The sequence below is a fragment of the Mytilus galloprovincialis genome, chromosome 13 (assembly GCF_965363235.1).
Source record: "Mytilus galloprovincialis chromosome 13, xbMytGall1.hap1.1, whole genome shotgun sequence".
NCBI classification, from domain to species: Eukaryota; Metazoa; Mollusca; class Bivalvia; order Mytilida; family Mytilidae; genus Mytilus; species Mytilus galloprovincialis.
The window spans coordinates 38882331-38907637 of NC_134850.1; the positions used below are offsets into that span (position 1 = coordinate 38882331).

The 25307-nt window shown below is 32.1% G+C and overlaps 1 protein-coding gene across 1 annotated transcript; it reads right to left on the reverse strand.

Annotated features, from left to right (window-relative positions):
• Positions 1–5288: 5288 nt before the first annotated feature.
• LOC143057511 (uncharacterized) lies at positions 5289–24696 on the reverse strand. Its single transcript, XM_076230821.1, has 12 exons — positions 24554–24696; positions 22988–23154; positions 22574–22736; positions 21667–21831; positions 18838–19011; positions 17284–17434; positions 15253–15405; positions 12999–13150; positions 12198–12336; positions 9371–9586; positions 8974–9040; positions 5289–5463 (listed from the first exon to the last, which is right to left on the reverse strand). The coding sequence occupies exons 1-12, from the start codon at positions 24650–24652 to the stop codon at positions 5289–5291; spliced, it is 1821 nt and encodes a 606-aa protein (XP_076086936.1). The 5' UTR covers positions 24653–24696.
• Between the last annotated feature and the right edge of the window lie 611 nt (positions 24697–25307).

The following is a 25307-nucleotide window of genomic DNA, read 5'->3' on the forward strand; positions in this document are numbered from 1 at the left end:
ATTTTTGGCATTTATCTCTCGTTTAAGAGTTTAAGTGTCCAATTTCATCGTAGTTTGTTTTAAAAAAAAAAAATTGTCCTTAAAGGGCAATAACTCTTTAAGGGGTCAATTGACAATTTTGGTCATATGAACTTATTTATTGATCTTACTTTGCTCAACATATTTACTGAACATATTTGCTGTTTACAGTTTATTTTTATCATTAAAACTATTCGAGATAATAACCAAAAACTGCAAAATTTCCTTAAAATTACCAATCTAGTGGCAGCAACCCAACAATGGAATATTAGATTTATCTGAAAATTTCACGGTTGATAGAAGGTTACCTTATAAACACTTTAACCGATGTCAGATATGCTCTAACTGCTTTATTGGTTTTAGAAATATAAGCCAAAAACTGCATTTTACCCCTATGTTCTATTTGTAGCCATTGCGGCCATGCTTTTTGACGAAACAGAATATATAACACAAACTTAATTCTATACACCCTAATGATTATTCAGCTTAAGTTTGGTTAGAATTGGTTCAGTGGTTTCAGAAAAGAAGATTTTCTAAAGTTAGAAAAGCATGATAAACAAATTGTGTAAAATTGCCTTTAAAGGGCAATAACTCTTTAAGGAGACAATTGACAATTTTGGTCATATTGACTTACTTGTAGATCTTACTTTGCTGAACATATTTGCTGATTATAACCAAAAACTGCAACATTTCCTCAAAATTACCAATTTAGTGGCAGCAACTCAACAATGGGTTATTAGATTCATCTGAAAATTTCAGGGCTAATAGAACTTTACCTTATGAACACCCCCGTGTCAAATTTGCTCTCACTGCTTTGGCTTTTGAGATATAAGCCAAAAACTGCATTTTACCCCTATGTTCTATTTTTAGCCACACACAAACTTTATTCTAGTTACCCTAAGGATCATTCAGCTTAAGTTTGGTTGGAATTGGTTCAGTAGTTTCAGAGGAGAAGATGTTTGAAAAAATTTACACCAGACGAACAATGGTCGCCAAGTGATGGCTAAAGCTCACTGTTCCTTCAGAACAGTGAGCTAAAAATCATTGCAAAGTTTTTATCATTGGGAGTAATGCAACTAGATGAGTGTCGCAATTTTCTTTAAAAAAACTTGCATTCAGATATCTAATACATACATGTACATTTGTGTATTGTAATTGCACTGTTTGAAGCTCCAAATGTGTATTTCAACAAGCCCTGTCAGAGCAATCAAAACTAATTGTTTATGAAATGCATGTGAAGTGATATTTAGAAATTGATTACCTAAGCTGATTACAATGTCAAAAATAAATTACCCTAAAACTTTTGATAAAATACACTAAGCTTAAGGTGTTTAGGTTATCAGAGAGAGAATTAAACTTACCCCAATTATAATCTATGAGTATTATTGAATCATTCATCCCTTCAAAACCATATTTCAACACAAAGCTGCAGAAATCTATTTCAACAAAGGCATTGAAAGCCTTTGTTATCATGTTTTTGAAAACTTCAATTGAAAAGTCAACACATGCATCAATACGTTGACAGTCAGGAGACACAGAGTAGTACATATGCTTTTGTAATGTACTGCTGGTTATTTCTGGCAACATCCATGTTTTTCCATTCAGTTGACAGGCTAAAAAATATGAAATTGTAAAGAACAGATCTAATTAGGCTCAAGCTAACAGTGGCTTAAAATGGTGATTGCTTAGTTGAACTTTTTGTCTCCTAGTACATGTAATAAAAAGTTCGTCTCCTAGTAATCTGGGTACAGTGACCTATAGTTGTTTATTTCTGTGTCATTAGGTCTTTTGTGGAGAGTAGTCTCATTGACAATCATACCACATCTTCTTTTTTTTATATTTGTCAACATTTAGGCTGTTCTTTCAATGTGTCAGTCAGTCTTCATGTTAGGATCTGACAAATATGTACAATTTAGATTCAATAAAATCTAACAAAGAAAGTAGGAGTTTCATGCTGAAAGTCCAAAGGAGAATTACTCTGTTATTTGTTGGTAAACTATAGTGCCCCACTTACATGTCCATTTTGATTTTAAAATGTACTGTTTCTTGAACATCTGATGACGCATGTTCCCTTACTAAGCAGTATCAAATTTTCTAAGTTTAAGAGCAAAATTCCAAAAATACATAGTTGACACACCATCAACTGTAATCGACATATGGATCCAGGACTCAGAAGTTAAATTGGACATTAGTATTCCAAACGCTTCAATCTCTGAATTGTATTAGTATTAGAAGTTAGTATGTAAACTATTACACACTCATTGAAAAATATTTCTTTGTACAAAAAGAGTTAAACAAAAATTCTATGAAGAGATTAAGCCTTACTTCTATCATCCTGTAAGATGCGTCGAACTTTTTCTCCTCTTGTACCTGTTGAATTAAGCCCCCTCGCCTTCAGTTCCTTTGTTATTTGTGTATATGTCATATTATGTGGTCTGGAGCAAGGTTCAGTGGTAGTCAAATAACCAAGTATCTGGGAAAATATAACTTAATGATAGACTTCACACAATATACATAACTTATAGAGAAAACATTAGAACAGTATTTGTTTTTCAAAGAAGGCACATTTTTTAACTTATTTAATATGCGTTAAATCAAAAAGAATTATTTCATTATAACCCTGAAGTCTTTTTGTAGTCGAAAAGAAAAGAAATATGTACAGTAACACCAACAAAGCTAATGGAGTAGTGCACTGCCACATTTCAGAAACCTTAAGACATACCATAATAACAATAATATCCACAACAAACCCATGCTATTTAAACTATTATTCACCATGAATTTTGTTGTTGGAGAGGATAATTTGTTTTTTAATATTACTATTATTATAATCCTGGGATATATTGCACAGCAAGTCACCCCTCTACTAATTGAGCTAACAAATTTCATGAATACAGACTTCACGCTTAACCACAAGTCCTACAGCCATGGCTTGTACAATTGCTGTTCCGGTTGTGAACTTCTTCTCTACAAGCCAACTGAATCCAACTAAAAATTTGGTAAAATTGGGCTTTAGGATTCAAATGTTTAGCGCGAAGACTGTAAATACAGCTTAAAGACATTATTTATAAGAAAGGGAAAGCATGGCTACACTATTAAAAGTTAAAAGTACCTCTTTTATTCCCAAAATTTCAATTAACTTTTCTTGGAATTCTTCCAAAGTTTTTTTCAACACTTCTTTAGCTTCTTTCTTCAAATCCTCTATCATTCCTGTTGTATTAAATGCGTCTTGTAAATTAACTGAAAAAAAAATGTACAAATCTTAAAACTCAAGAAGAAAATAATACTTATCCCTAATAGAATAAAATACAAACTCTATTCATTGTGTACTTAATGCTAGACATGTGTCTTCCTGATTCATAGGGGCCTCAGTGGTCCAGTGTTCTAAGTAATTGAACTGATGTATCGCTAGCTAGTCAACACTGAAGTTGTGCGTTCGAAATCCCAAAACAGAGCAGGTACACTCTACTCCAATCTTGATCAACTAGGATTGTCAGTTTTGGTTCTCTCCCAGCAATGTGGCTTCCTCCACCAAAACAAAATTGACCGACCTAAATTGCACAAGTGTTTAAAGTGGCATTAAACACTAATCAATCAATCCTGATTTTTAATTACAATAAACATTAAGTGATAAGTAGAATCAAATAATAGATGAAATTCAGATAACTGAAATCAGGAATTTTAAATATAGAAGGTAGAAGCAAAAGATCTAGAAGAAAGATCAATAGCTACAACTTGGAATTGAAGGGTTATCAGAACAAGTAATAGCTTCTTGAAAAAAAGCTAGCTGTCCTTCAGCTGATAAAAGTGGAAAGTGTTCTCGCTTTGTAGATTTATTCATTCAGAATAACCATGCATATCAATCAACAAACTTTACAGTACACGTTATGAAGCCGGCAGTATATCGTTTAATGTTGTGTGTCAAATAAGGTCCTTATCGTACTAATCCTTCAAATCATGGTTGTAAATGATTTACATGTTTGTCAAACAATTCATTCTCTCATCATGAAATATCATAACTATGTAACATTGTTCAAATTTTCTTACGATTTTCGTGTATTAAATGTATGTAACAGTGAGTGACTGGTGTCAGGAGATTCTATAAGATTCAACTATTTATAGATAAAAGTTACATGTGTTTCGATATGCATGACTTGTGACCATGCAAAATCTAATTGCTAAAAGAGAGTACAAATCCAATACTCTATGGGGATTGAAAGACATTTACCAGGTTTGGATTGTTCCAACCAATCAACAAACTTTAAATATTCACGTCTCAGAAATATCTTTCAATCAGGTAGTAAGAAGCATTCAGCCTGCAGATTTGTCATTGTTCAAATCTTAATAACGTCTCCCAGGAGACGTTAATAATGTACTATGTATTGTAATAATAAGAAGAAGTTACACAAGCATATAATATAAAGATAAAATGAAACTATTGCTCTAATGGTACCTCTGTTATAAGTATTCCATACAAAGGGAATGTGTTATTAATGAGAAAAACCATTGCACTGCATAGAATACTAACATTAATAATAAAACTTCTTTAACCCTTTCGCCGATGAGTCCCGGTTTACCGGGATTCACGCTTCAGACAGCTGACGATGAGTCCCGTTTTACCGGGATCGGAATACCTCTTTTATATTTCCCACTCAAAACAGTGCAAACATGAGTTATCTTTCTTTGATGAATGCCCGGATGAACGTGTAAACATGGTGCTTCCGTTTGTTGAAAACCGTGTCAAAATCAGACGAAATTTACAAAATTTACGAGAATAGTATACTTTTTTGACATAAAATGTCGTTTTATATGCAAAACACTTGGAATGGACATCGTTCAGTGTGAGGAATTTGTACAGCCTCATAAAATTTTTCAAAATTTTGCCGTTTTGGGTTAAAAAATTACGATTTGGGGTCTTAGAGCAGAATTTTGAGAATTTCACCTAGAAAATGCCGAAAATTTGAAAATTTGAATATTTTATGAAGAAAAAATTATCAAAACATGAACAAAACTGTGAACATGGTGTTAGTGAATGAAATAAATACACAAATAACTATGAACAAGTTTTTATTGACATTTATTATGAAGGTCTCCCACTTGAGTAAAAGTAGCCAGGGAAGCCATCGTCTCAGAGTAGCTTCTGTCTGGGCAGCAATCGGTGAAAGGGTTAATTCGTAAATCGAAGAATTATGCAACCAAAAGTTTCACTGACACAGCCATTTTAAGTTAGAATATAAATTATTAGTAATAAAGAAATTCATTATAAAAGATTATACAATACCTTTAGGCCAAACCAAATTTCCATTAGCATCTACAGATGGAAAGGGTATTCTGGCATCTTTGAGGAAGTCAAGATTAACAAGGCAGTTACTCAAATCGTCTGCGTTACAAAATCCTAAGCCAGCAGTTACAATAAATACTTTTTCAACTAATCTGATTTTAACACTAAAATTAAAAATTTTGTATAAATATAATATTCACATACCTGCCAACTTTCAGGATTTAGACATTTAGTACATGGTTTTGAATTCTTGCCACAAATGCATGCTTTTTGCAAAGAACTTGTGAATATTTAATATTCCCCTGTCTTGCTCTTGGTACAAAAACAAGAGGCTCTCAAGAGCCTGAATCGCTCACCTTAATTCTTTTGGTTAAATCTCTCATCAATGATTATTTTGGCTTTTCAATTTATTTAAATGTTTTTTGGATCGTCCTATTTTCTTCAAAAGCCAAAAAAAATAATCATTTTCTCCTATGTTCTATTTTAGCCATAGGAGCTATGTTTCTTGACATACAAGGAAATAAAATATAAAATTTATACTAGATACTCTGAAACTCATTTAGCCTAAGTTTGGCTGAAATTGATACAGCAGTTTCAAAGGAGAAGATTTTTTAAAGTAAGTCAACATGATGAACAAATTGTGAAAAAAGTCTTTAAAGGGCAATAACTCCTTAAGGGGTCAATTGACAATTTTGGTCAAATTAACTTAATTGAAGATCTTACTTTGCTGAACATTATTGCTGTTTACAGTTTATTTCTATCTATAATTATATTCAAGATAATAAACAAAAACAGCAAAATTTCCTTAAAATTATCAATTCAGGGGCAGCAACCCAACAACAGGTTGTCTGATTCATCTGAAAATTTCAGGGCAGATAGATCTTGACCTGATAAACAATATTACCCACGTCAGATTTGCTCTAAATGCTTTGGTTTTTGAGTTATAAGCCAAAAACTGCATTTGACCCCTATGTTCTATTTTTAGCAATGGCGACCATGTTTGTTGATAGATCATAACTTCGGATACAATTTACAAACTAGATACCCTAAGGAACATTCAGTTAAAGTTTGGAAGTATTTGGCCCAGTAGTTTCAGAGGAGAAGATTTTTGTAAAAGATTACTAAGATTTACGAAAAATGGTTAAAAATTGACTATAAAGGGCAATAACTCCTAAAGGGGTCAACTGACCATTTCCGTCATGTTGACTTATTTGTAAATCTTACTTTGCTGAACATTATTCCTGTTTACAGTTTATCTCTATCTATAATAATATTCAAGATAATAACCAAAAACAGCAAAATTTCTTTAAAATTACCAATTCAGGGGCAGTAACCCAACAACAGGTTGTCTGATTCATCTAAAAATTTCAGGGCAGATAGATCTTGACCTTATAAACAATATTATCCCATGTCAGATTTGCTCTAAATGCTTTGGTTTTTGAGATATAAGCCAAAAACTGCATTTGACCCCTATGTTCTATTTTTAGCAATGGCGACCATGTTTGTTGATAGATCACAACTTCGGATACAATTTACAAACTAGATACCCTAAGGAACATTCAGTTAAAGTTTGGAAGTATTTGGCCCAGTAGTTTCAGAGGAGAAGATTTTTGTAAAAGACTACTAAGATTTACGAAAAATGGTTAAAAATTGACTATAAAGGGCAATAACTCCTAAAGGGGTCAACTGACCATTTCCGTCATGTTGACTTATTTGTAAATCTTACTTTGCTGAACATTATTCCTGTTTACAGTTTATCTCTATCTATAATAATATTCAAGATAACCAAAAACAGCAAAATTTCCTTAAAATTATCAATTCAGGGGCAGCAACCCAACAACAGGTTGTCTGATTCATCTGAAAATTTCAGGGCAGATAGATCTTGACCTGATAAACAATATTACCCACGTCAGATTTGCTCTAAATGCTTTGGTTTTTGAGTTATAAGCCAAAAACTGCATTTGACCCCTATGTTCTATTTTTAGCAATGGCGACCATGTTTGTTGATAGATCATAACTTCGGATACAATTTACAAACTAGATACCCTAAGGAACATTCAGTTAAAGTTTGGAAGTATTTGGCCCAGTAGTTTCAGAGGAGAAGATTTTTGTAAAAGATTACTAAGATTTACGAAAAATGGTTAAAAATTGACTATAAAGGGCAATAACTCCTAAAGGGGTCAACTGACCATTTCCGTCATGTTGACTTATTTGTAAATCTTACTTTGCTGAACATTATTCCTGTTTACAGTTTATCTCTATCTATAATAATATTCAAGATAATAACCAAAAACAGCAAAATTTCTTTAAAATTACCAATTCAGGGGCAGTAACCCAACAACAGGTTGTCTGATTCATCTAAAAATTTCAGGGCAGATAGATCTTGACCTTATAAACAATATTATCCCATGTCAGATTTGCTCTAAATGCTTTGGTTTTTGAGATATAAGCCAAAAACTGCATTTGACCCCTATGTTCTATTTTTAGCAATGGCGACCATGTTTGTTGATAGATCACAACTTCGGATACAATTTACAAACTAGATACCCTAAGGAACATTCAGTTAAAGTTTGGAAGTATTTGGCCCAGTAGTTTCAGAGGAGAAGATTTTTGTAAAAGACTACTAAGATTTACGAAAAATGGTTAAAAATTGACTATAAAGGGCAATAACTCCTAAAGGGGTCAACTGACCATTTCCGTCATGTTGACTTATTTGTAAATCTTACTTTGCTGAACATTATTCCTGTTTACAGTTTATCTCTATCTATAATAATATTCAAGATAATAACCAAAAACAGCAAAATTTCCTTAAAATTACCAATTCAGGGGCAGCAACCCAACAACGGGTTGTCTGATTCATCTGAAAATTTCAGGGCAGATAGATCTTGACCTGATAAACAATATTACCCCCATGTCAGATTTGCTCTAAATGCTTTGGTTTTTGAGTTATAAGCCAAAAACTGCATTTGACCCCTATGTTCTATTTTTAGCAATGGCGACCATGTTTGTTGATAGATCAAAACTTCGGATACAATTTATAAATTAGATACCCTAAGGAACATTCAGTTAAAGTTTGAAAGTATTTGGCCCAGTAGTTTCAGAGGAGAAGATTCTTGAAATAGTTTACGACGACAGACGACGACAGACGACGACAGACGACGGACGACAGACGACGGACGCCAAGTGATGGCATAAGCTCACTTGTCCCTTCGGGACAGGTGAGCTAAAAATGACCAAGTTCAAATACCTGGCATAATGCTAAAGAATATTTCAAAATCAAAATCTGACGGACATGCACACTTTTATTATGTATAGAAACATCCGACAAAATATTAAAGCTGTTGCTGAAAACTGTAGAAAAATATTGCTGGACAAACCATGTATCTACTTCCTGATTGATGTACACACTGATGGGTGGACAGGGGTAAATCAATATGTTCCTTGACAGTTTGTGTCAGGGGGGCATAAAAAGAAATGAAATCAAAGTATTTTGTTATATTCCAATGTCTTAATAGGCTTTTTATTAAAAATTTGGTTTTCCTATCATTTGATTTCCCTTTAACTTACAATGAATAAAGACAAGTTTTAGTTTGTAGGAGCTCAGATTTTTGCTTCTCTGACAATATCCCCATAAATACCCTAAAATAGACATGTAGATAGTTTTCACTTGTTACCTCAGAATAACTTTAATTCCACCAGCAACTGAAATTTCTATCCCTGTATCAATATCTTTTTCTATACCTAAAATATATAGAGGTAAGTATAAATGTTTATGAACAATGCAAACAGAATTATATAGCAACAAAAATTAAAATTGACAAGAAATTGCATTTTTTATTATGTCCATAGATCTATTCCTTAACACCTGAGGAAAGTATGACAATATTTTTTTTTCCTACATCATATTAAAATATATATTGTCAAAAAGGAAGCAGATCTGAAGAAAATTGATAAAATATTGCAACACATCGCCATTAAACTGCTGACCCTTAATCTCTTAATTGAGTCATTTTTTTTAATGGCAATGTGTGCTGATTTTGTAAATTCTGTATAGAGTTAATTAAATACTACCATCAGTCAATGATCCACTGCCAAAAGAAACAGTTCCTTTATATTCATCCACTCCAAAATGAAAGTCCATCTTGTCTGGATCAAGTCTAGCAAATACCTTTACAGTGCGAAGGAAAACCAGTACTTTCACATTTATACAGCATTCCACACCCATACACATAGAATCAAAAGTACAATACAAATCTGATGGAAGCAAGGCTGACAGTAGAGGACATCCTAAAAAAATATTTAATAATCAAAAAAATTTAATATTTTTTTGGAAGTAAAAAAACAATAAACTGTTTCCTCAGAAAATTAATATGCCTCTCCTTTTTGTTATTTTGATAATGCTAAATGCTAATAAGAAATTAAAATAGAAATTCTGTAACATTAAAGTGATGCAAATATTAAGTCAATGAACCATGACTGAAAGTACAGACTTAAGCAATCTCTTCGGAAATGAGTTAATGCTAATACAACTGCATACTAAATACAAGTGACCACTATGTCTCTCCTTTTATGTAATTGTTAATCCAAATGGCATAAAGTTTTTCCCAAACTTTTTTACACACAAACATAACAAGTGAAACTGCGAGCTACTGCTCACCCGCCGCAAGTGGATAATATTAATAGTGTAAAAATATGCAAGTGTTCGGTAAACAGGAAGTTGTCAGGTGGTGAATCTGAAAACGCATCACACGGTACAGTCGATTCCACTTAATTGCATACCGCTTAATAGCATAATTCGGTTAATTGCATAGTTTTCTCCTGCACAAAACCATTTCCCATTCATCTAATGTTAAATTGTCCGGTTATATGCATAGCTCTACAAGTGGCCTTTCGGTTTATTGCATAGAAAATTATTGCCGTCTAGATATGCTTAGTTAAAACTGACGAGATTTTTGACCGGAAACGGTCATTTGGTAAGTATATTTTTCTTGAATGCATCCTTATTTTCGTTATTATTTCATATTTACTTTTGTGTTATTGAAATAAAGTTTTAAAACAGTTTCTTTCGTGTTTATATTATGGAATTTGATTTAAAAATAAACCTCGATGTCTACACAGGTAAAGTTTCCCATGTTCTATTTTAAGCCTCGAGGTCATAAAAATGTCAAACAGATAATTGTTGTAAAAACACTGACCATTCTACTTCAAAGGGTGTTAATAATTGATTGGATTTAAACAATTGTCCATAGATTACATTTGGGGTTAATTTTTAAAACAAAAACTCCTGCTAACTATCGATCATAACCAATGTGAACTCTATTGGGCTTGGGGTGATCTGTATTAATGTTAATATTATAGGGCATTTACATATGGTTAAAGAATTTTATACATCAATCATTTGTTTTTAATATTTTATGAAAAGAACATTTACTTTTAATTATTATATTTTCTCACTTTCAACACTTGTGTCCAGCAATTAACCCGTACAGGGCCCCACCATTACTGCTTTGCATATACGAAACTAACAAGTTGTTACCTCAGTGCCCAACTGCATATCAACAGCAATTCATGTTAAAATAATTATAAACTGTGAAGTATTGTTTAAAAGTTTATTTTAATCAAAGCCTAACAATGTACATTGTACATATGGGTCATAGAAACAAATCTATTTTTAGAACAGTTTATTTTCGTATCCCAGGTAAAGAAAGTCTGAATGCAAATAAACTAAAACTAAATGTGTTTATAATCTTTATTTAAAGAAACAAAATAAAATAACACATATTTCACTAGAGTAGACATAAAATTTTTATTAGAATAAATCAACATTCAGTACATTGTATGTGGATTACAGACGTTCATCTTTCTTCAGGGATTTCTTTTACTGATCTGTTCTATCGATGTTATTTGACTCTGTCATTTGCCATTTCGGATATAAGCATATTTCGCTTTATTGCATAATTTTGTCTGACAAATAGGCTATGCAAATAACCGGAATCTACTGTATAGCTGACTTATATAAATCCTGAAACCAAATTTCAGAAATCCTTGTATTGTAGTTGCTGAGAAAAATGTGACGAAAATTTTCAACTTGGCTATCATGTGTAAAATCATACAAGTGTTCGGTAAACAGGAAGTTGTCGAGTGATGAATCTGAAAACACATCACACGGTATAGCTAACTTATATAAATCCTGAAACCAAATTTCAGAAATCCTTGTATTGTAGTTGCTGAGAAAAATGTGACGAAAATTTTCAACTTGGCTATCATGTGTAAAATCATACAAGTGTTCGGTAAACAGGAAGTTGTCGAGTGATGAATCTGAGAACGCATCACACGGTATGGCTAACATATATAAATGTTGATACCAAATTACAGAAAGGGTGGATGTGTAGTTCCTGAGAAAAATGTGACGAAAATTTTCAACTTGGCTATCATGTGTAAAATCATACAAGTGTTCGGTAAACAGGAAGTTGTCAAGTGATGAATCTGAAATCGCATCACACGGTATGGCTAACATATATAAATGTTGATACCAAATTACAGAAAGGGTGGATGTGTAGTTCCTGAGAAAAATGTGACGAAAATTTTCAACTTGGCTATCATGTGTAAAATCATACAAGTGTTCGGTAAACAGGAAGTTGTCAAGTGATGAATCTGAAAACGCATCACACGGTATGGCTAACATATATAAATGTTGATACCAAATTACAGAAAGGGTGGATGTGTAGTTCCTGAGAAAAATGTGACGAAAGTTTCATGGGACGGACTGACTAACGGACTGATGGACGGACGGACTGATGGACGGACTGACGGACAGACAGAGGTAAAACAGTATACCCCCCCTTTTTTAAAGCGGGGGTATAAAAATACAAGAAATAGTTGAGATAAAAATACGTACGATTGCTATTTGTAAGAAGTCTTTTTATCATCTGATCCCTACTTCCACCAGTCTTTTGACCTCGTTCCATTAATTCCTCCTCTAATTCATCATCAGTGGCCTGCTGGGGGTTGAAACAAGGCTTATTGTCTATTAACCTCTACAACACAATGTAAATTAATATAAAACATTTTCAAACCGTTCCCGTTCAATGTATTACTCATAGTGACTAAAATGCAACCTCCTATTCTTTCCATTTATCTAATGGTTCTTTGAAGTTGGCAGATTTGTTTTTTGTTTTGGGGGAGGGGGTTTAGATTAGAATAGTTTCTGAAGTTTTCCATCGTAAAAAACAATTTGTCACTCGTTCAAATTGTAAGATAGAAGTTTTTTGTTAACAGTTCAAATGATGATTTTGTGCAAAATTTAGGAGTGCTGAACCCTGAAATGAGTTTAATCATATAGAGACAAGAATGTGTCCATAGTACAAGGATGCACCACTCGCACTGTTATTTTTTTATGTTTAGTGGACTGTTAAATTTGGGTCAAAACTTGTATTTGACATTAAAATAAGAAAGATCATTTCATAGGGAACATGTGTACTAAGTTTCAAGTTGATTGGACTTCAACTTCATCAAAAACTACCTTGACCAAAAACGTTAACCTGAAGCAGGACGAACGAACGAACAGACGAGGAACCCACAGACCAGAAAACATAATGCCCCTCTACTATCAAAGGGAGGGTCTGAAAGTGACCCTTAGAAGCAGATGACTGTAAAGGCTGGTTTGACTGTATGTACAGAATTGTTTTAATATTCTTACCTTAATTGTTTTTATTACTCCTGCCATCTGTACTTTTGATTCATCCATTCCAAGTTTGTCAAGAAAATCAATAATTGTTCCCATTCTTAATTTCTTCAGGGAGAACTTCTTGAGAAAACTGTTTGCCTTCTTCAGCAAAACACTAAATGCATCTTTAAATATAGTAACAAAAAGAAGTCATATAAGGAAGAACAAAAACTTTATTCATATATCAATAACCAATTAATATGAGCAAAGAGCAATATGTAAATTTATTATGAGATCTATGACATTATTTTTATTAAACTTTACCATCCAAAGTTTGACATTCACTTTTTTTAACAACTGTTCCATTGGGTAATTAATCATGATATATCACCTGTCTGAAGGAGAAAACCACTTGTCCAAATTTTGTACTTGCTCAAGAATTTTAAGGTTGAACAATACACCATGAAATGATGTCAAGTTTAGATGATACTTGCATGACAAACAAATACCCAACTATACTGTATGAGTATTTCTCATTGTTGAAGGCAGGACAGTTGCCTATAATAACTTGCATCCGCTTTATTTGAACTTGGTGGATAGTTGTCTTATTAACATTCATACCACATTTCCTTATTTTCATATAATTTAACAAAAAGAAACATACCAAAACACAGAACATTTACATTGAACAATGAACCATGGAAATAAGGTCAAGTCAGATGAAACCTACTAGTCACACATGCTAACCTTTCAATCATTCCATAAACCAAAAATAGTCCACTTACTACTAACAGCATCTGAGAAACTGATCTTATCAGGGCTGTTCCAAAAATAAATGTATGGGAAGGAAGGAATGCACTTTTTTTTACCCAACCATGCATACAATTTAAATTGGATATTTCATTTAAATGTTCAAGCAATTTTTCTTAAATAACTACCACCCATCAAATTTTAATAATAAAAGTGCCTCCCCCCTACAATTTATTCTGGAAAAGCCCTCATGTCTTCTTGATTACTGATCCTAGAATAGGGATGAGGTCAGGTGAATCCTGTCTGGTGTACATGTAGATCTTGCAAGAACCAAACATACCAAATAAACTTATCCTATTTATCATCAGAGAAAATACACATGACCAAAAAAGTCAATACACATTGTTTTTTCCATGCAGCTGCTGCCAGCGGATTAGCATACTTATATGTCCCTTTCTGAGACCTTTAATAGAAGAAAGAGGTTATTTTGGCCATTAAATACTGCATATCAGGTATTTTTAATTAACAACACTGTTATTTGGTCTTAATATGATGCAAACTGCCTATGCAATATAAATTAAGGTGTCAACTCGGCCAATACAGAATAACACAGCCAATATAGATTTTTTTCTGTATTGGCCAAGTTCTGATCCGGCCAATACAGGATTTTGGAACGTCTCTAGTTTTTAGATCGAAAGTCACGATAAACACAAACTGAAAGTAAACAGTTGTTTGGAAGACGCAGTTTTCATTTACTCACCATAAACATGCTGAAACATTCAGTATGGCATATATTTTAGGCTAAAGACGGTCACATTCATTTAAAAACATTTTGAAAGCTGATGATGGAATTATTTCAGGTTTGGGGAACTAGTAGATTTTCACAAAGTTCATTTCCTGTCAACCTCATAATTTCATGATGGTACAAATTGATTTACTGTTTACTTTCGCTTCTTGTGTTTTGTAAGCCGTCATGTATTTTTAAACCCGAACCAGGCATATGTGTTCTGTTATTGTGCAAATCTTCGTTCTTTGGCCAGTTGGCTTATGGATAGTTTTATCATTTTCGACTCCTACATTATGCTTTTTATATTCAATTTGTTTCTGCATTACACATGCAAGGAAGTACCTTTCCAATTACTATTTATGTGTTGCATCTAAATTTAAGTTGTAACACTCAGGGACTTTTTATACTAAATATAGAAAATCCTTTTAACACTTTATAGTGACTTGAAAGGGTAGAAAAATTCATCAGATGGGAGAATGCTGAAGACACCTAGAAACTGCACCAGATCACTAGATATTGCATCTTATAAAAATACTGAATTTTGGATAGTTCCACTTCAAGGTAAAAAAAATTTATCTCTTGTGAAATGAAATAAGAAAAATATTGTAACACTGTAGTTAATTAATAAATATACTATTACATGTTTTTCTGTATTGGCCTTGTTATTGGTCCTCGAACCAATAACAAGGCAAATACAGAAATACTTAGGTAATAATATCATAGAATTAAGGGATTAATTAAGAGCTTTACCTTTGATATTGAATCCACCAGACCCTGAACCTCCTTCTGACACACCATTTCCACCAGTCCAATCAAATCCACCGGACATATCAGTTGCATCTGATTCTCCTCCACTGCCACTGGCAAATGTTTTTAGCTTTCCAAACATGCTCTCACTGTTTTCTTTACAAAAAGAATATCAAGAATAAAAGTGTAAGAAGTTATAAATTAATATCAAACACAAGAGATAAATATATATGTACATAAATAAGGGCTCCATGTTAAGCTAAGATTTTGAGTTATTAAAACACCTTCCAATTAAAAAAAAATTGCTACACATTATCATACAACTATATACCAAGAAATATGTACAGAAAGAATACATTCTTCGAAAAATTGATTTATAAAATAGACAAAGTGGAATGAAATAGGAATACCTATATCTAGGAAACCATTTAATATGACCCTTAAAAAATCAAAATTTGCAAAACTATGTACACATATACAAAACAAGAATGTGCCCATAGTACACGGATGCCCCACTCACACTATAATTGTCCATGTTCTAGTGAACAGTGAAATTGGGGTCAAAACTTTAATTCGGAATTAAAATTAGAAAGATAATATCATAGGGAACATGTATACTAAGTTTCAAGTTGATGTGACTTTAACTTCATCAAAAACTATTTTGACAAAAAACTTTAACCTAAACTTTAACATTAACTTCGCACTATCATTTTCTATGTTCAGTGGACCATAAAATTGGGGCCAAAACTATAATTTTGCATTAAAATTAGAAAGATCATATCATGAGGAACATGTGTACTAAGTTTCAAGTTGATTGGATTTCAACTTTATCAAAAACTACCTTGACCAAAAACTTTAACCTGAAGTGGGACGGACGGACGGACGGTCGAACGGAGGCACAGACAAGAAAACATAATGCCCCTCTACTATCGTAGTTGGGGCATAATTAACTAAACTCTTTAGATTTTATTTTGCGAAACAACATTGTAGACTAGAAAATATTTGATGATAAAAATCTCATTTGTGAATCTTCTATTGTAGTTAATTTTAGGACACAACTTTTAAAGAAAATAACCCGAGCCTGAGCTCAAAATAAGCTGCATGACTACCAATAAGAAAACTTTGCACAAGTGACCAAATAATGTATGTAGATGTAAGAAACTAACTAATGGTTTCTGTGCAGCCTTCAACAACTAGCAAAACTAACACTATCTAGTAAACTACAGATGGCCCCAACCAAATTAAATGTAAAACAATTTAAACAAGAAAACTAACAGCCTGTTGAAAAACAATTTCTCATCATATTTTTAAAAGTTCTTAGATATATAAAGTTAATATTCTTTCAAACAATTTCACCCTTTCACTGATAGCTGCACAGACAGAAGCTACTCTGAGACGATGGCTTCCCTGGCTACTATTACTCAAGTGGGAGATCTTCACAATAAATGTCAATAAAAACTTGTCTGTAGTTATTTGTGTCTTTATTTCATTCACTAACACCTTGTTCACAGTTTTGTTCACGTTTTGATAACTTTTTCTTTATAAAATATTCAAATTTTCAAATTTTCGGCATTATCTAGTTACAATTTTCAAAATTCTACTCTGTGACCCAAATCGTAATTTTTTAACCCAAAACGGAAAAATTTAGAAAATTTCATGAGGCTGTACAAATTCGTTACAATGAACGATGTTCAGTCCAAGTGTTTTGTACATAAAACAACATTTTATGTAAAAAAGTATACTAGTTTGGCTTCAATTCTTCCATATTCTTTCTAAAAAAATGTTCCCTCATTTCAAATTCTCGTAAATTCCGTAAATTCCTCTAATTTTGAAACGGTTTTCAACAAACAGAAGCGTCATGTTTACACTTTCATCCGGGTATTCAAACAAAGAAAGATAACTCGTGTTTGCACTGTTTTGAGCGGGAAATATAAGAGAGGTATTCCAATCCAATCAGTAAACCGGGACTCATCGGCGAAAGGGTTAAGATAAAGAGTAAAGCCTATATAATAATTTTTTTTTAAGATATCATACCCTTGATTTCTTCAACATCTGTGCCTGGAGAATCACCGCTTAATTCTGGCATGTCTTCAGTTTCTGCATCTTCATTTTCTAAACTAGGACTTGTATCTTTAAGAAGCTTTCCCAGTGCACCTATAACTGAGCCTGAGTCGATGGTAACATCCTAAATATAATAATTAAATAAATAAGATGCGAGTAATGTCATCTCTAAGTTCCTTTTACAGCATAGATATTGGGAGATGGTGTGTGTACATCAATGAGACAGATACTTAACAACAAAAGTAAACACTAAAATGAGGAGTACTTTACAATGTCAATTTTCCTCTGACGGCTAAATTTTTTGAGATATTATGATCATCTTTGCTAGCCAAGGGTTCAATCCACTCTCATCCTCTCCACCCTAAATGGCAGATTAAGCCAACATTTGTAATTGGGGTGGGAGGGGTTGAGGGGGGGGAGGGGATAAAGACTTGTTGCACAATCAGCATGTGGCAATTTTTACATTTACACTTAATCATGTTATAGGCGTCTTTTGATTGGATGCAGCCAGTAATGACAGCAACCAATGAAAATCATTAACTAATAGATCCAAAATTCTCTCTCAATCCATTAAGGATGGAGAGCAGTAAGTGGGTCGTAACCCTTGGCTAGGGAAGATGTTGAGATATATGCCAAAACTGCATTTTCACATATGATATATTTTTAGCCATGTAACTGTATCCATGCTTGTTAATGGATCAAACAAATAAATCGATGATATTGCTGAGTTCATTTATAATTGGCCAAGTTGCAGGTTTTATAGGATAAGGGTGCTATAAACAGTTTCGTATAAAAAACTAGGGGTTATTCCCCAACTAAAAATAGACATGGAGGGAAGTCCCTTTTTATCAACATAATTGGTGAAAAAGTATATGTTTTTTGTATTTGGTTGTAAAGATATGTTAATTAACTTCAATTAAAACAGGTTGAATGATTAAAATAATTTAAAAAATTAGATTAAATATTCATGTTTTGAGGGGAGACAACACTGTAAACAGTCTGTTTTTTTGGCAGGGAAAATTCAAAACTTATTTGCAGCCACTGTAGCTCTTTTCGGAGCAGGCGAACGTACCCTGAAGCATGAATTTTTTGAAAGACCAGGTAAAAATCTATGAAATTCATACAACTTTGTTTATGAAAAATGTGCAGGTATCATGTCTTCAGGGGTGTGCATATGACCTGATTTCAGGTTTTTTTAGCTTAAATTAGGCAATGTTTTTCCAAGTTTCTCTGGATAAAACTTTTTTATACTATTAAAAGTACACTTTTTTTTATTCCATTATAAACTAGAGAACATTCTGATTCCAGTGATATCTAGTTTTATACAAGTATCTTTATTAATCAGTCCACCACTAAGGGTCACTTGTACATGGTCCCTCAAAATATGACGGCATAGAAAAAAACTGTTGATTGCACCCTAAGGTTAAAAATGCTAGTAGACAGGTAATGGACACTTTGTTTCATTTAACCAGATGAGAATAAAAATACAAAATTAATGAATACATATATAATACACAGTGATCTCACCAGAAAAACTAATTTGTAATCATCACACTTTTGAAGCCAAGGTTGGAGTTCAATTTTTCTTTTTTGCATGAATCCTGTTGGATCGATATTCCCTCCATTCTTACGAAATATCACCTTTATATGGTTATCACAAGATGATCGAGTTGCTTTTCCAATAGGTTCTCCTGCTGCAACCTAAAAAAATAGCAAGAACATAAATCTAAACTGCATAAGTTATATGTTTGCAATATAAGTTGAACAAAATTTAAGTATGTTTTTTTTTACAACATATCAAAGAACACAATTTTTAACGATAAATTATTGTTAGCAGTCAGCTTAGTTAATTTTATCAAAATAAGTTTAACAATATTGCTGCTACATTATTGACTATCAAGACATTAAGGGGGCTCCTGGGTATAAATCAATTTTTTTTTCTAATATAGAATTTCGCTATCTTTTTTTATAAATGAACTTTATCATATACTTAAAAGAAAACTGAAATAAAAAAATGGGGTCACTGTTCATTTAAGCTCACAATCTGCCTCCGGAAGAAGCATACATTTTTGTTAATGTCTTTTTTTTTGTTGCTGAACTAATAGGAGAAATAGAGGTAATATCGAAATAAAAAGATAACCTAATTACAGAAATCGCTAAAATTTTACAATTATTTAGTTTATGCACAGCTCATATGAAAACAATAATAAAAAATATAGGTCACCGATGAGTTAAAAAAGATATTTCAAATTAAATGCCAAAAAATGGCATTTTTGCACCAAAGGGAGATAATTTGGAGCTTTTTCAATGATATAAACATTTTAAAAGTCATCTGGGGCCAAACCGAAACCATTTTTTGGGTTGATTTTTTTACCATATCATAAAGTAATAACTAATAGTGTAATAAATAAAATTTGTAATGAAAAAAATAAAGGTTTAATTTTTTGCTGAAATTTTGTACCCACGAGCCACCTTAATTTGATTTCATTTGGATTTGAATGCAAGCAAACAATGATGTGACCTCAGTTGTAGATTGAACACAGCATGGTCATATGCTAACCATCAATATTCAGATAACTATATATCAGACATAAACAAAATTTCAAAGAATATACAAGTACAATTTCTTGATGACTCTTGCATTCTTTCATCTTTATTTTCTGTTAATCTATCTAATCATCAAAAGACCAATTCAAATCTTGTTAATATTCAGCTAGATTTTTCCAAATCTTCATTATAATACATCTACTTCCTCTTCTTAAGGGCATATCCAACCATTTACTTTTGACGTGAGAATTTTTCCCTTTATCAAAGATACATAGATGCCAACCACCTTTTGACACAAACAGTAACAATCTATCAAATTTTCCATAATTTTGAAAAGTGTTCAGTAATCATTCAAAAACGTGCATTTACCAAAAAAATTACTGATGAGTGGTTGCAAAGTTATGTGCACTTTTAGTTAAACATGTTATCTGTAGTATGTATTCCATTCATTAATTGACCAGACGTTCTGGACATTTTGTTTTGTCAAGGAGGAGTAGAGAAAGGGAGAAACTTCATAAAATGCTAATTTGTCTTTTCGTAAGTCGGTTAGTTACCAAATGATAGGTCGATAACTCCCAAAAAAATGGAAGCATTACATTGTCGTTTTCTAAATACCCGACCAGGCTGGAAAAGAAATGATAAAAATCCATGTTTGAAAGGAAATGACTGGGAATCCGTATCTATTTGACTTTGACCATAATAGCATATTTTAAATATCAAAATCGGAAAAAGTACGGAAAAATTGTAATGATTGGCATCTATGTAGATATATCGGCCATTTTTTACTTGCTTAAATCAAATTTGTAATAAAAAATATACCTTCATGTGCTACTTTTTGAGTAAAATAAAAAAAAAAATTGGATTTGTTGACGTATTTTTCTTTCTGACAGAAATGCATAACTTTTTTGTTTCAACAGATTAACACAAGCTGCTTTTTGTTAAATTATATAAAAGTTCTCTTTTATAAATGTATCCTATAAATTTATGAAATATTTTGTTTAGAAATAAATAAAATTTATCAAATATTCATGAATGTAGAAAAAAACATCATTTTTTCCTGTATATTTATCAAATTTAATAAAAATTGCATCATTGACTTTTTCATGAAATTGGTACAAATAATCTTCATACATAATCAAACCGAATGTCATTCTTAAAAAGAGGGGTTCATGAATTCGTTTAAAAGTTAAATCAGTTTGAATGACAAGAATGTGTCCATAGTACACGGATGCCCTACTCCCACTATCATTTTCTATGTTCAGTGGACCGTGAAATTGGAGTCAAAACTTTAATTTGGAATTAAAATTAGAAAGATCATATCATAGGGAACATGTGTACTACATTTGTAAGTTTCAAGTTGATGTAACTTTAACTTCATCAAAAACTACCTTGACCAAAAACTTTAACCTAAACTTTGCACTATCATTTTCTATGTTCAGTGGACCATAAAATTGGGGTCAAAACTATAATTTGGCATTAAAATTAGAAAGATCATATCATGGGGAACATGTGTATTAAGTTTCAAGTTGATTGGACTTCAGCTTCATCAAAAACTACCTCGACCAAAAACTTTAACCAGACGGACAAACGGAGGCACAGACGGACGGACAGAGGAACAGAGGCACAGACCAGAAAACATAATGCCCCTCTACTATCGTAGGTGGGGCATAATAAAAATCAGTCAAAAAAATGCATCTTTTCCTCAAATGTCACAGTATGACGTCGCGAAAAAACATTTTATGTTAGCATCTTCATTACCTCCCCTGTAACTGTAATATATGCCCTTAATTGTTCTAGGTGAAAACTAACCGGCTGTTCAATGTATAGTTCATCTGAAGGATGTAGAATATTACTGTTTGGCTCTATATTTCTTATGGTCATCTCTATATTTCTCAGAAAACCTCCGGCCGTTTCAATTACTACTTCATTATCATTGTCAGATAACATTACTAATCCTGGAAATGGTGCAACAACCTGAAATATACATGAACCAAATTATATGTATTATTTTTTTTAAATCAAAATTGTTTTTTTTATAATACTGTATTATTTTTTGAAAAAAATAAAAGTTGTTTAATGCTGTTTCTTTATCTGTAATTAACTGCAAGTTAAAAGTTATTTTGTAATTTCTTAATTATATCAAGAAGCCATAGTAAACATGCTTGCAATACCCCATATCATAAAATAAAATTTTCAATGTAAAATTGATAAGAGGACAATTAAGGTATTTACAAGCATATTTCATATCATCGGATTACAAAATTAACAGTCGACATAAAACATTCTGTGATTTAATATGGTTTAAATAACTTTTAGGAATTTTTGTCAGATGTTCAGACTGTTGGGTTTTTCTCTAGGATACAGGAAAACATATTTTGCCCTGTGTCACTGCGAAGACTTCAATAGCTCATATACACAATAAGGTCATTACCAATGAAGGTCATTTAAGCAGGTTCTCGATTTCTTTACTTACAGTTTCAGACCTAAATATTGCCAATGCTCAATATAAGGTTAAAGTCTGAGTCGGAAAACAAATAGAGTCAGAAAGAAAATAAACTATTTCTTATTCCTCTATTTCAAAAGAATCAGGGGAAAACTTATATAGAATCTTTCACATGAGTCTTCAACAAATTGGCTGACTGACATTATTTCAAAACTGGTTGTATTTTATGTTATTTGGGATCTTTCCATGCATTTTATTATTTACAATACTAACTGTTTTATCAGGTTCAATTTCTAGGTCAACTCCTCCCTCACTACCAGCAGGATAAAAACCATCATAGTTGCATCCAGATCCTTTTAAACGTGTGACATTAGGGAAATTTGGGTGTGCACCAGGACCAAAGATAGAAGCAAGTGTTGACACTGCAGTTTCATAACTAAAATTATTAACAGAAAATATAAACATTATTATAGAACTAAATCAAATATAGATATATATTGGTATATTATAGATTCAATGATTAGGTTTAGAACTACTTTATCAAATATCTCCAAGAAATGTACATTAATCAAGCACATTTGCATGAAACTATATAAAAAGACATCTTTTTACAATTTTTGAAAATAGGTTCTAGAAAACAATTCAATATCTCAAAAAAATCAAAAATATTTCTCTAAATTCATTTACCCTTCTTTCAAAATTGCATATGCTTCCTTCACAGATTTGACCAATGAGAAAAACTGTTGGTACTTGTCTAAGAAAGGATTAGCAAAACCAGTAAGTCCTTGTAAAGAGGACATCAGTTCATCCACCATGGTATTCATATCATTTATAATACTCTGTCTTACATCATGCTTAAAAAAGAATAAAATACAAATATATTTAAAAAATACAAATAAGCCAAATCATATAAATTCCTTTATCTCTTGTATGAATTTACATTGAATGCTAATAGTAGGCACTTTTGTTGTAAACTCACTATTTAAGAGTCTTTTTGTAAACAGTTTAAATTTTTTTAACCCTAAATCATCTTCTTTCCACATGTGTAAATTACAATGAAAAGTAATTTTTTAAAGTTGAAGTTTGTGAAATGCCAGTGCAATTTTTTCAAGACAATGCTGTCATTGTTTATCCCATACAACTGAACAAGTTTTGAGCCAAAAAATTTCTAAATTTAAAACAAAAGTCTCCAAAAAGCCTGAATCACTCACATGACAAAAATAATCATATGGATACTTTTATCATGATCAATTTTGTTTTCAAAATTACTTTCTGCATTGTAAGCTGGGATCACATAAATTACTAAAGCAACAATAAGGATAAACATATCATTGTAGTGCTTTTACCCCTACCGTTTAATACTTCTTAAAAGAGATTAATATTATTGTCATTTAAATTAAAGTAACCTGAAAACACTGGAGGACATTGCTAATGTATAATTTGTTTTGAGTTATCTCCCCTGTAAATTTATAGCCTCCCATTAAGGATGTACTTAGGTGAGGTTTTGGAATTTGTGTTAAATGTTCGGACTCCTTGGTGTTTTTCCATACAATACAATGTAAAATATTTTCCCCCAAAACACCCTTTTATTTTTTCATATAAGACTTAATAGCTCATGAAAGGTCATGTACCAAAATTTTAGAAGATTCTTAATTTTCTTTCTTTTGTTTTGAGACCCAAATAGTACCAATGCATATATAAGGTAAAAGTCCAAGTCAGCCTTTTCCCGCCATATTTTAAATCTCAAATATCTCGAAAAGGGGGTCCATGACCTATCAATATTTTTAGCTTATCTTTATTCTTAATAGATGCTCTACCAGCTTATAGTATCAATTTTAATTTCTTAATTTCTTAATTTTCACCTAACCTCACCTAAGTACATCCTTAATTCAATTTCTTTTACTATCTCCAAATAAATTTTATAGCAACAACCCAATTGAAGAAAATCTTATAGCTAATTGTATGAACTTATAATTTGAAGTAGTTCTGAAGTTAGTTAGGGATGCTCCACAAAATACTATGCCCCCCTCCAGGGAAGCCTTTTTCTATTTTATTATGTTGGTAGTTGTATTTAATACCAAAATGCAAAGGGAGTTGTTGTTCAAATATATTTTCATTTCTGGGAATGGTTGGGGTTAAAAAAAAATGTGTTGTCCCTGGGAGGGACATTGTATTTTCTGAATCAGCCCATAATGGAGTTAGTGCTGGATGGTGTAAGTATGATGTATTTTGTGAGATGTTGCCAGGGCCTACCATAGACATCTTTCCTTTAGTAAATTGTTTCACATTATCCTCTGCCTCCTCAATAGTTTCTTCAATCCAACTTTTACTTTTAGCTGCAACAGAATTCATCACTACTGCTGAGAGGTCAACTATTTCTTGTATTTCAGTCAGTTCCAACCAGTATAGCTTTGAATCTGAAATAGTTTAAATAAAAAAAGAAAGTGTCAATGAGAAACAAATGCCCCCAATTGTAAATGTGCAAGAGTCAAATGGACTAGTTCAAAATTAACGTTTGATTAAGCAATTTTTCCATTAGTAAAGGGACCCAACTCTCAGAACAGTAAAGTGACACCACCCAAATTCAAAGTTGATATGTGTTTGGTGATAATAAGCATTGTGCAAGTTTTATTACATTTGGTTGAGGCAAACTTAAGTAAAAGAAAAGAAATACATCTGAACTAGAAAGAAAGATTTGTATAAATCTTTAAGTGCTGCCTTCCCAAGCTGCGGAGGCATAACACTCTTACACATGGCAGCAAAAAATGTTTTCTTGCAAAATAATATTTCTCCATTCTTGCTTTATAAGTTTAAATGATATTAACATTATAAATTAGATACATGCATGACAAAAGGTCACAAAGTCACCTCTCATTTATATTTGAACTAATATCAAATAGTTTATATGATGAATAACTTCTTGTGAAATTTTGTTCTTATTTGTTATGAAGTACAAGATTACGTTCATTATCTTTCTATTTTATTTACAAACCTTTAAGACTTGAAA